General features: G+C 42.8%; 1 protein-coding gene across 1 annotated transcript in view; it reads left to right on the forward strand.

The window, feature by feature from the left end:
- The first annotated feature begins 621 nt into the window (after positions 1–621).
- LOC144114753 (aldehyde dehydrogenase, mitochondrial-like) overlaps positions 622–13027 on the forward strand; it is a 19574-nt gene continuing 7168 nt past the window's right edge. Inside the window, exons 1-7 of the mRNA XM_077648692.1 lie at positions 622–801; positions 3809–3913; positions 4380–4520; positions 5237–5363; positions 8561–8622; positions 8826–9068; positions 12629–12731. Coding sequence (XP_077504818.1) covers positions 763–801; positions 3809–3913; positions 4380–4520; positions 5237–5363; positions 8561–8622; positions 8826–9068; positions 12629–12731 — 820 coding nt within the window. The 5' untranslated portion in view covers positions 622–762. The remainder of the gene's footprint in view (positions 802–3808; positions 3914–4379; positions 4521–5236; positions 5364–8560; positions 8623–8825; positions 9069–12628; positions 12732–13027) is intronic.

Here is a 13027-nt window from a genome sequence, read left to right on the forward strand (position 1 = left end):
TACACAGCCGCGCATTTCCTTTTCCCTCCATTCTTTACGGTACATTCACAGTGTGGGCATTTAAAAAGAGAGATAAAAATGATATCGGCCTGCCGGCATGGCAAAACGGGCATATTCTTTATGGTACAGCGGTGATTTGCATTCTCTAGCATCAGTGGGCAACCATGGAAATAGCTTAGGAATGCACGCTGACGTGATCGATACGCGCCTGAGTCACCTGCATGAAGTGACAGCTCAAGCCACGCGCGACAGCCCCATGCCCGAGCGCTGTCCAGAATGTGTTCCGTCCATTGCGACAGACGCGACGCAGGGCTCAGTGCTTTAGTCTGCGCGTCGGCGCGAGGGCATGTTCAACTATTTCCTCACGCCGAAGGACGCCAGATCAGGCCGTCAGAGACTATTTTGTTTCATTGCGCATTCTTTCCCGCGCACTCCGCTTCCGCTGGCTGTCGCCGTCCGATGGAACAGCCGCGCTACGGTAGCCACGCGCCGTGACGACACGCGCGCCCTCCTTTCACGTGACACAAGCTGTCCAACGGCGTTGCGAATAATCTAGCTAACGCAGCCCCGTAGACACCCTCGCGGACGCAAAGCGCTCGGAGGAAATCATCCCCCCACCGGCGCACTTCGGGAGAGAGTGCATATCCCTGCGGAACAGCAGACAAACTTCCACTCTGTGAGAGCAGGTCGGCGAGTCAGCAGGCGCAGCAGCCGAGCTCCGAAGCCGCCGTTCCGTTCATTCCCCTTTGCAGTTCCTCGAAGATGCCGCCCAACAGGAACCCGCCAATCAAGTACACACAGGTGAGTGCGTTGAGCAGCCGATTCGTGCGGCGCCTCCTGGGCAGCCGTGAACGCGCGAGCGAAAAATGAAATGGGCCCCGCGCCAGTGGCGGTTTCCCACCGTTTGAGTATACTTGCGCGATCGCTGTGGCCCTTTCACTTGCGCTAGCAAAAACAGTGTTTAGCTCATTGTAAAGAGAAATATGTATTTACTTTTCAGTGATATGCGATATTATACCAATTTCAGCTGGCATGTAAAGAGTGAGCAAAATGCGAGGTGGCCAAAAAGGCATTTCTGTTCGACTTGCCTGCTTGCGTGAAGTTTTTCGGAGAAAATACTGTATTAAATAGAGCCCTGCTTCTGCAGCTTTTTAATGAAATGTTAATCTATTTAAATACTGTATTAAATAGAGCCCTGCTTCTGCAGCTTTTTAATGAAATGTTAATCTATTTTTAGCCCCGGTGGATAGTCATTTAGAACCGGCGCTCTAAAGAAATAACTAATATGACAAAAATGGCGCATATTAGAGGCTCAGTAGCTTCCGGTCTAATCGACAAAACGCAAGAATGTTTGGCACATTTGTGCATGGTGCATATTTCGTTAAGTGCGTAAAATTTCTTTGAGTTGCACTTAGTAATTCATCAGCTTTCGTTGTTTAAAAAGTTAACCATCACCACAAAAACTAAAGAACTGCTAAGTGAACCTCAAAGAAATTTTCCACACTTAATGTATGCACAAATGTGCCAGAACATTCGTGCATTCTGCCAATCAGACCGGAAGCTATTGTGCCTTTAATATGCGTCATTTTTGCCATTTCTGATCTTTTTTAGAGCACCAGTTCTAAATGACTATCAGTTAGATACAAAAACTGCTCAGCATTTATGGAGATTAACAATAACATTGATTAACATTTCACCCGAATGCTGCAGAAGCAGCCCTCTTTTTGGTGCTGCAGTTTTTCCAAGAAACTTCACGCAAGCAGGCAAGTCGAACAAATGTATTGTTTTATGCACTCAGGTTTTTTGCTCACTCCACTTTTACCCACATTAATTGGCATCAACACATACCATTCAATAGTAAATGAATTTTTTTTCAAATTAGCCAAAACCTGTTTCTCTAACATAGACGCGAGAGTCACAATGATCACGCAAACACTCAAAAAAGGCCAGTGAGCTGCATTTTCTTGTGGTTACGGTACCTGCATTTCATTATAAAATCATCTGTACATGAGCCTATTTTTGTGTCCGATATGAAGCCGTGTGATGCGCACGTGCAGTTGGCAGTTAGTCTTACGCCACACCTTGTAAAAACTTCCATTTAAACAATCATACAAAAGCTGCGTTGAGTGAATCACTCAGTACTTGGTTTGTGCCATTACTGAAAGCTGCTCACAGTCCGCAGATGTGCGTTTCCAGGAAAGATGGAATCGTTTTTCTCTTTGCATGCTTTGATGACAGCATAATTTACGGTAATTCAATTTTAACGCTGCTTGTATGGATTTCAAGAAGGCATAGGTGCAGTGCTGAATGGCACTGCGTGAGGACAGGGTTTTTTCTTTTTTTTGCATTTATTGTTTGAAGCTTTTCTCAGTAAAACAGAGGAATAATACATGCAACGCTTATGCAAGTCTGTTGAGATAGAGATGATATAGTCCTTTCAGGAAAGTAATGAATAGCTCTCTAATGTTCACATGCCTCTCAGCAATTCTTCCAAATGTTCTGGGGGCTTGCATCAGCGGTGTGTTCCGCAACAGTGGGTCTTCTGAACACTTTCAAGGTTAGGCTACACTTAACATAAATAGCTTCAAAAGTAGAAGGCGATACAGCTATTGCTATAGCTCCGTTAGTAAAGCACCATATGCGACATGCGGACATCATGGGTTCGGATCCCACCCGTGGCATGCTGGCTTATAAACACTGGAATATGGCTTTTCAGAAATGACTTAGGCTATTTAGTTAAATTCTGGGCAAGCATGATGCTTCTGTAGCATTATTCCTTATAAAGGTCACATAAATAAATGAAATGCATACACTCGATTACCAGGAATTCATCGCCGCGTTCTAAATGAAGCGCTCGGCAAATTTTTGGGGTGGCAACCACCACACCACACCTCCCTTTGGCACCATCTTATATTGTGCCAACTGCTGGCTGATGGCACTCTTTTTGCTAATTTCCACATATCCGAATCTCGTCACAGAAACATTTAGAGATAAATGGTGACAAACATAGCACTTATTAGCTTGTGTGCTGTGAACACTTTCAACTGCACCAATATTTTCAGACATGAGTTTGTTTTAACAAAAATTCACTGCGTTAATGCACGTAAGTAGCGACAAACTGCCAGTATTACTGCTACAAAATGATTACATTTTTGCTCTTGACCTGCTCCAGAATGTATAATTTTCTGCTCCATGAGCTGCTTCAAAACCTGTTTCAGCTGTCCAACCCCTGACTTGGCTATCATTTGGAAAAGTAGGGCTCCCAGCAGTGTCTGCGTATTCGGTGCTTGCATCACGGTACATTCCATTCCTATAAAGTCAGAACTTCAGTATAGTTGCTGCTGTCATGTGTCCAGCGTAGTATAGTCTAGCGCTATCCTTTGTCCTTATTTCTCTAGTAATGGTGTTTTTTTTCACTGGTTCCAGTATATAGACATTGCTGGTGTGTTGCAGGCTATGTTATTAAGTACAATTGCACATTTAAAGAAAGTAATTAGGAAAATAATGTCAATAAATATGGCAGATGACATGGCAAGCTATTTCTGTTGTATTCCAAAACTAAACCAATGAAGCCTCCTAAGCCAAGAGTCAACAGTGTGGTGACTGAATAGGATGATTCTGGAATGCACAGTTTATTTTGGTGGAAGAACTGATGTGCAGACATGGAGTGCACTATTTCAGCATTTTACCAGTAATGCCTACATGTTTTCATGCAAGACTGTGTGCATGTTTATTGTACAAGGCTTCACTTTAAAAGCATGGTGCACAATGCTTAATTGTGCCCTCCCTGCCTCCATTGTTCCAACAGATCTTCATAAACAACGAGTTTGTGAACAGTGTGAGCAAGAAGACATTTCAAGTGTTGAATCCAGCTACTGGAGACGTAATAGCAGAGGTTCAAGAAGGTGATAAGGTATGTAAACACTATTATTGTATGGTCAGGTAGGTGGGGTTCAGTGTCCCAAAGCTGCATTTGTGCTATGAGAAATGGTACAGTGGAGACTTCCAGTTTAATTTTGACCACCTGTACTGACAGCACGAGCATTTCTGCACTTTGGTCCAACGAAATGCAGCTGCCATGGCTGGGATTCTTTCCCATGGCCTTGAATGAAATATTTGGTTGAATGCTAATATGAGATAAACATAATGAAGTGTGCTGGCAAGTTCCAGTTACAGCAAAGCAGTACAGGTCTGTCTGATCTTGCCACAGAAATTTACTAAGATTACACATATATAAAACATCTGTTGCTTCACGAATTCAAGCATTTGCTTAGTACAGCCAGAAAATAGAAACTTAAACTATGCATTACTGCAAATATTTTTTACCCTATTCCTTTAATTATGCTGGCCAGTGATATGTATTCCTTTTCTTTACTTAGCCGGACGTGGACAAGGCAGTGAAAGCAGCAAGAGAAGCATTTAAATTTGGTTCAACATGGCGGACAATGGATGCTTCCAAGAGAGGCCTGTTACTGAACAAGTTTGCTGACCTCCTACAGCGTGACAAGGAATACTTGGCAGTGGGTTAAATTTCAATTATGCTAGCATATGCTAAAGTGGTTGCCCAAAATTAGAGGTCCAAGTACACATATGTAGTTTTGATGAAATCACTGGCAGGAAAAATGCTGAACCGTGTACTTGTTTCCTTCATATGTTGCATATGTGTGGACACCGTAGCTTCAAAAAATCTCAGCGTTCAATAAAAAGAATGTCTTGCATGCCATTCCTACATGTACATGCCAATGCCCATGCATTTGTTGCACATTTCACTGCACATTTTGTCATTTGAATACAAAAACCTGCTCACTAAACCAACTCCACCTGGTTGCATTGCTTCGAAGCTAGCTCTTCAGTGCTTGCATTGCTGCTGTAGCAGTTAGCTAAGCACACCATAATAAAGTGCCGCGTTTTATACTGGGTCGCAACATAAGCTTCCTGCATCTTTTTGACATACTTAGTTAATAGCAGGTACTTGCTGTCAACTTTTGCTGACTATTTAGTTGACATCAGTTACCATTTATGGGTAACTTTCATTATCCCTCATTAATAAGCTTCAACTGCTCTTTTTTTTGTCATTACAAGGTGTGGGAGTATAATATGTATATTCTGCCAGTTTCAGCAATATTTCCCTCAGCAGCTTAATATTACAAAAACATATCAACAAATTCAAGTATCTTCTTACTATTACAGCTTCATGAGTAGATTGTTGCATGCACATATGTTCTGGCATTTGCAGAGCCTTGAAGTCCTGAACAATGGGAAACCATATGCAGAAGCCCTGTTTGACATGGATTGCTCTATTGATTGCATTCGCTACTACGCCGGCTGGAGTGATAAGATCCATGGCAAGACTATTCCTATAGGTATGCATGCAACCTGTGAAGCAAAGAGTGCATATATTGTGCAACTCCTTAGCACTCCTTACGAGTAAAATGTGTACTTTCACCGACTATGTGACAAAGAATAAAAAGGTGCCTTTGTAGCAATTAACTTGGCAACAAGTAATACAATACTGTTGCAACACTTTGTTTTTCTGTAAAAAAATTTTCCATTAATGACGCAGCGCCTTGAGAAAAGGTACATTTTAAAGGAAGCAGAGTGCTATCAGTGTTAGTTTTTTTAACAGTGCGTGATGATGCATAATTGTACAAGAGCTGTAAATAGATGACACTCATTTGAAGCAGTTGTTGGCAATCTTTGCAAGGCTAACATAATTTGTCACTGACAAACTTCTTCTCTTAGTGGCCACAACTCAATGCAGACGTGGTGACTGTCTTGAGAGGTTAAATTAGTTTTGAACTTTCGATTTCAAATAGCATATAGTATGCTGAAGTTTCGGATGTTTCTGAATGATGATGAAATGAATTTTTATGGCACAAGGGCAGCTTTGGCCAAAGAACCCCATGGCACAAGGTGGGGTCAAAGACCCATTTCCCAAGCATTTAACCCTAATGAAGCCGAGCACCAGGCAGGGGAAAGCCTGTACCCATTGTATCACTGGTGGGTACCCGGCAGCACTGGGGATCGAACCCCGCACCTCCACGCATGCGAGGCGGATGCTCAAACCACTAGGCCACCGCTGTGGTTCTGATGTTTTTCTGGTGCAAAATGTTTGTTGGCACGCTGATGGTCATAGCTGGTAAAGGAAAAAAAAAAATCTTTTGAATTTCATTGAAACTTTAAAAGCAACTGCGGGACTGCTGCAGTTTTCCCCTTGTGAAGCTTCCCAATTCTGGGGGTGACAGACTGAAAGCAAAAGCTGCAGAGTTGCTTTTTTTGTTTTCAGTATTATTGCAGTCTGTGGTAGGGAAAAAATGAACCTGTGACATAACTGGTTCTAAAATTTTCTTACTGCAGAGTCCGCAGCATTCCGAAGAAATATTTTTGTGCCTCGGTAAAAACTCATTACTCTAAACAATGGTCTCACTATTTTTGTTTAAAAAAAATTGTATCTTTCACCTGTTTATAGGGTTGTTAAGTTTGACAATAAATATGGAAAGAATATTTAGAAATTTCACTGCAAAGTGGAAAAAAAATCTTTTTTTTTTAACTAAATGTTACCACTTTTCAAGACTTGCTTTTCACGAATGCAAGATGCCAAAAATTTAGTTTAGATCAAGTTGAACTCAAAGCATAATCGGAACAGCATGAAAAGTTCAATTGCACTACACTAGGCAGTTTCAGGGGAAAGAAGACTGGGAAAAAGAATAAAGTGACTAAGAACTTTTGCTGAGGATAATGGATTCCAAGCAGCCACAGCTTACCTGCTTTTTACCTATACACGAGACTAAAAAAGGCCATCATGCTACTTTGTGTGCTGCTAACACCTCCATGTTGCATGTCAGACATTTTATTTTAAAGTGGAGAGCAATGTTTTTTGGCATTCCTACTTTACAGGGCTTTACCTAACACATTTTAACGTAGGATTTCACTTTAACACTATAAAAATTGGTTTTAATGTGATTTCTGTCTGAAAACTATTTTTTTTTTACAAAGGCCTCCTTGGCATACTTGGACTTAGTAAAGCAACTTTAAGAGTGTATAAAAAGATGCTGCAAAAAGCATTCGGTGAAAATCGTCTATGAAAAGGGGAAACAAGGAAAGAAGAGCAGAATATATGAGCAGTTGTAGGTGAATAATAGAATGGACCCCTTTCATACTTCGTTAAGTTGGCTTCCCCATGTTATATGTTGTCCTAGTAATGGTGGCACTGGCCATCAGTAAAACGAGGATGAAGTGCGGAACACTCATGTTGCTATACTTCACAGGTGCCGTGTGATGTTGTCACGAAAACCGTGTCAATATATTCCGGTTCATCAAATGCATGAGCTATGATTATATGTTTTGTTTTAAAGATTTCCTCTTCCACCATTAGCAGGGCATGCAACATTGACGGAAAGCCAGATTAATATTCATGAAAGAGGTCCATTATCTCCTTTATTGCTAATTTTACAACTGCAGGGGGTAGGACCTCTGTCAAGCTTGCGAGCTTTTAGTCCTGTCTCCTTCTCCTTGCAGAGAAAATAAATCACTGATTGATTAATCGATCGATCGATCGATTGATTGAAGTGGTAGTGTAGCTGCTGACATACCCTAAACTATGTTAAGTGAACGAAACAGCGCAAAAGACAGGGACATGATAAGACTACTGTGTCAGTGGTGATTCTCAGTGCCTGTGTAGTTGTCACGTCCCTTTCTTTTGCACTGTTTCTTTCACATGACTTCATGCACCAACTGGCCCGCCAAAAAGCCCTCGTTTTAATATGTCTTGACCTGCGGGAAATGAGCCTGTGACACTTAGCTACTGTTGTCCTAGTGGTCTGTTTGCACCATGTGCACCTTACCACACACCCCCTTTGTGCACCTTATCAGTAAAATTGCAGTATGCTTGGGATATTAAAGTACTCCGCTTCACGCATATCCTCCAGCAAGAATTTTTAAGGTTGGCGCTGCTCTGCAGGCCGCACTCACTTGGCCCCAACACCAGCTGCTGATGCGTGCGGGAATTCCCGGGGCGGGGGTAGAGCTTCCTGACCCACCGCAGTGACACGGCCGACTGGCCGTGGCCATGGTACCTGCGCGACGTCTGAAAGAATCTAACCAACAGCCATCTCTTAACCGACATACGTAGATGCGCAACAGAGGAGAGTGAGAATTTCAAAATGTCGTCGGAAAGGGCCCGCCAACTTTCATGCATGACTGTGGGTTCTCTGCTGCATGTAGATGTGTATTATTTGGCTCAGGTGCTCATGACAACACAATGTAGTGATTGGCCGAGTTTATTTACTCTCCTCAGAAGGCGTTTCAGGACCCTTTTAAGAAATTACTTATGCTTGGTCCCTCATAGCCTGAGTTGCTTTGGACATTAAACCCCCATAAACCATAAACTTATGCTTAAAAATTAGTGCTATGATAGTTTATAAGCTGCATTGCCAGAGAGTTTGTATGCTGCCCTAAATTTTATTGCCTACCTGCACCTTAGCAAATGGGTCAGGTGGCAGGTTTTAGCATCGATACATTGGTCACATGCAACTTATTGGAATGCACATTTATTTTTCAGATGGCAACCACATCAGCTTTACCCGGCATGAGCCAATTGGCGTATGCGGACAGATCATTCCAGTAAGTAGGGTGCACTGTGTACAAGCTGTTGTGCAAGGATACTATAGGTTTCCAAGACGATAGAGAGAATAACCATTTTTTTCGCACCTTACCCAGTGCCATAGGGTGCAAGCTGCAAGTCCTGTAATAATTTTAACTAGCATCAAGCACTTTTTCTCTTCTCTGAAACTGAATTAAGAGTGGTCTTCTGTAACACATTCCAGTGGAACTACCCTGTGCTTATGGTTTGCTGGAAGCTGGGGCCTGCCCTGTGCACTGGGAATGTTGTGGTGTTGAAGCCTGCTGAACAGACTCCTCTGACAGCACTGTACTGTGCCAGCCTCATCAAAGAGGCTGGCTTCCCACCAGGAGTTGTTAATGTGATTCCAGGCTATGGTCCAACAGCAGGAGGTGCTATAGCCAGCCATCCTCATGTCGACAAGGTGGCATTCACTGGCTCTACCGAGGTATGCTCAGCACTTTGACCTGTAATTTTTTGCTAAGCCTTAGAGAGGGAGACATTTTGTTATCAGACCAGCTTACCTGGCACAGACTACGAAGGCCAGCTAGTCACACCACGAGGTGTTGAGGGTGAGCCTGGCATAACAGACTCCTCAGCATATAGCAGGACAAGGGCGCTGGAACTAACAACAAAGCTGTCTCATTGAAAGTCACTGTTTCCTTGCTGTCCATGGCCATTTCATGCAAGAAATTCACGACATATTTTAATCCTTACAGACCTGACAGTAAAGGCAAAGTTGGGGTATGTAATGCTGCTCTAGGAAGCCTCACGTTAATTGTTAAACAACCATTGTCAATGCAGCTACTTCTTGCAACACCTTGTGAGCATTACATTTTCGCATCCCCTTGCATGTGCAACCTTCTCTAACTTGTCCTGTGGTGAAAACTGAAAAAGAAAACACAGGACCTCTTGCCAAATAGCTTCAAGCTCTACCTCTGGCAATTCAGGGTGGACTTGCTAGGAGACATTTGACGTAAAAATGGTGCAGTTTTGACTGCTTACCGCACCCCTAGAGGTGGCAGTGGAATGTTTCCCAACCAGCATCTGACAGTGACAAACACTGCACAGTTGTGTCCAATGTCATGCTTATTTATTTACATACCCTAAGTGCCTAAGTGGGCATTACATAAAGGAACAAGTAATGATAGTCCTAGGATAGGAAAGAATGTGCCCTCGGTGGCAAGAGAAATGTTTTGTTGACTAGCACTGACAAAGCATCCAAATCACAAGTGCAGCAAATATGCGGAGCAGCGACAGGGTGACATAGCAGGCTATAGTCAAAAGCAGTGTTGAAGGCGTTACCGAAAAAAAGTAACTAAATATGTTACTCGTTTACGCTAAAAAAAAAGGAATGCGTTACTGCCCTAAGTTACCGTAAAAAAATATAATGGGAAAGAATGTGCCCTTCGTGGCAAGACAAAAAATGTTTTGTTGGCCAACACCAACAAACCATCCAAATCACAAGTGCAGCAAAAATGCGAAGCAGCGACAGAGTGGCATAGCAGGCTATAGTCAAAAAAAAAAAAAGCAGTGTTGTAGGAGTTACCAAAAAAAAAAAAGGAACGTGAGTTTCCTAAAAAAAATGTTACGCGCTACCGTTAGCGAAAAAAAGTACCGCACGTTACTTTACCGTTACTCAATGGCCATAAATTTCAATTACTGCGTCTTTGATGCAACAACTCACGATAACAATTTTATAAAGCTCATATTTCACATAAGACTTCTAGCCCAAACAACGATTTTACTTTAAATCCTGATTTAAAGAGAATACTTTGCACAAATGTGCAGGAGCTTAGCAATGTTATAGTGACCTAAAGTTGCCTGTAGTGTTACATGTGATGGCTTCTAACTCTGTGGCACATGGTGAAGCCATTTTCTGAGTGTGACATTAAACACAAACTGACACTATCATAAATTCTAACTTCACAAAGACAACATCGCTGAACTCTCAATAAATTTACAGTAATTATGAAAAATATGTGATGATCCAAAATGCTTGGCATGCTTCCATTCTGTAGCGAGTTCTGTGTGTGTGAGTGGTTCGGGAAGGCAAGTGTGGGAATGCGTGTTCGTGCACATGTTTCATGCTTTATGGGTATTCTGTCTTTTTTCTTTAGTTAGGCGCGTCGTCAAGGAAGGGTGTTTTCTGGCATACAGCAGGGGTCGTCGAGATCACCTGTACATTGTTTTTCAGCGACATCACTTTAGGTGCTCTCCACTTTTTTTGTCTGAAAAAAGGAGCGGAAGGGGGGACAATTGGAATAAACTAACTAGTAACGTGACACCTCACGTTACCGAAAAATGTTAACGTAAGTATGTTACCCGTTTCAGTTCCGAAATGGTAACACGTACGTTACCAGTAACGTGTTACCTCCAACACTGGTCAAATGCCTGTTGTGGGAAGCGTATTGCAAGCAAGACAAATGAAGGGCGCATCACCTTGCAACACCTCATTGCAAAGCATGGGCTATAATTTGCTGCCCACCTTCTCGATGGCTAGTGTAGAGTGCTTCTCCCTCGCACCTCCGTTCCCCCCCCCCTTAACAAACAATGTTTTTCTCTCAGTGAAAAAAAAACAGCAGCTTTTCTTACTTTTAAGCCTAGCGCAGTGGTAGAGGCATTTTAATGTGACTGAAGCGTGCCTGTAGCCTTCAGATGCTAGCTCAGAAACCTACTGCTGCCAGGACTGTGCTCATAATAGTACTTGCAATTCCATCACATAGGTTCTTAATGTAAGAAAATTTCAGTGTGTGCAGGCCTGGCAAACATGGGTACAGCTAATTCCAGAGCATGATATGCAGCAATGCGTTTTCTCATGCAGATACTTTTTCATGGTGCAGCCAGCTAATTTGTAAAACATTATTTTGTTGACGCTTGAAAATGAGTTACAGTTAGCAATGCAAAAGGATCATCAAAGTGAAAATGTGACTGGTTGCATTCGTGCGAATGTTACCATATTTAGTCGCATAATGAACCCCCTTTTTTCCACAAAAGTTGTCATTAATTTTGGGGGAGGGTTCATTATGTGGGGAAAAAAGTTCCGATAATTTTTTTTCCGCGAGTTGAAATTTTATGTCAAACGTCTGCCCGTAGGTGTGTCCGTCCATCGTCAACAAAAACATGCGGTCAGCCGCGCTTAGCATAATTCGATTCCAAAGGTGTTAACTGTATCACGACCCGATCCGACGATTTTGCGATAGCCAACGGCGCCGGCCAATCGCAGCGAGATAAAGCAAACATGCTCAGCACCGGCCCTGAATGTCAGGTGCACGTTTTTTTTTTTTTTTTTTTGCCAGGTTAAAGAAACTCGCCGGGCGGTTACGAGTGTGTAATGTGAATCTTGAAGCATTAGCTGTAATGTGAGAGGAGTTAGTCATTTTCACTCCAGATCTTGAGCTTGCTAAATCGTTTGGGGGGGTCTGAAAGTCCTGCTTCCCTTCCTCCATAGCATTTCAGTGTAGAGGATGTTTTATAGGGTTCTGGTTTGAACTGCTACGCTCCTCTCCGATGCTCGAGCCCTTGCTGACCCTAAGTATATACTGGTGCAGCCGGGCACTCTGAGCAAGCCACTGCCGCCAGCATGCTCATTTCAAAGGCACACAGCGTCTCGGTACTCTGCCAAGCTAGAGAACTCTATGCAAAGTTTGCCAGGAGCGTCATCCCTGCTGGAGCTCTTGTCACAAGATAAATACACCGCGGTGTTATCGGTGCGCATCTTGGCATGCTGCCAACGTTTGCGGTGCGGCAGTGCGAAATTGCAAAATGCGCTAGGAGAAGCCAACACTTTAAAAATTCTAATTCTTAACAAAAGTGGGGGGGGGGGGGTCATGCGAGTGGGCGAAAAAATGCGGTATTCGGCTATTGAATTGATGTCCCCCAGAGCAAATGATACTAAAGCAAGTACAGAACTCGTGCAGGTGCTGTGGCCCGCCCATAAAGATCCTTTGTAAAATTTATATACCACAATGGGGCTTTAACAACTAAACCCAACTCCATCACTTTCAGGTTGGAAAGCTTATCCAAGAAGCTGCAGGCAAATCGAACACTAAGCGAGTTACCCTGGAGATGGGTGGGAAGAGCCCATTGGTCATTTTCGATGATGCTGACTGCAAGTATTCCTCCAATATTTTTGAAGTGTGACTTTCCCAAACTATATTGCGTATTACAATGAGAAAATGAAAAACATAAATGGAGCTGATTTGCAGCCATCTTAACAGCAGCGCCATAGTGAAGCTGCAAGCGGGGCTGCTGTTCTACAGTAATAAACTAGTAATAACTAATGCAGATGGGTGTTGAGTAAAATTTTTTTTAGCATTGCAGGCTTGTTGAAATTTTATTAAGAGCTGTGCAGTGTAAACTGAAGCACTTACGGCAAAAACTGTGAAAAGATACTTTATTCTCAGT

Source organism: Amblyomma americanum, chromosome 1 (assembly GCF_052857255.1).
Source record: "Amblyomma americanum isolate KBUSLIRL-KWMA chromosome 1, ASM5285725v1, whole genome shotgun sequence".
Taxonomy (NCBI): Eukaryota; Metazoa; Arthropoda; class Arachnida; order Ixodida; family Ixodidae; genus Amblyomma; species Amblyomma americanum.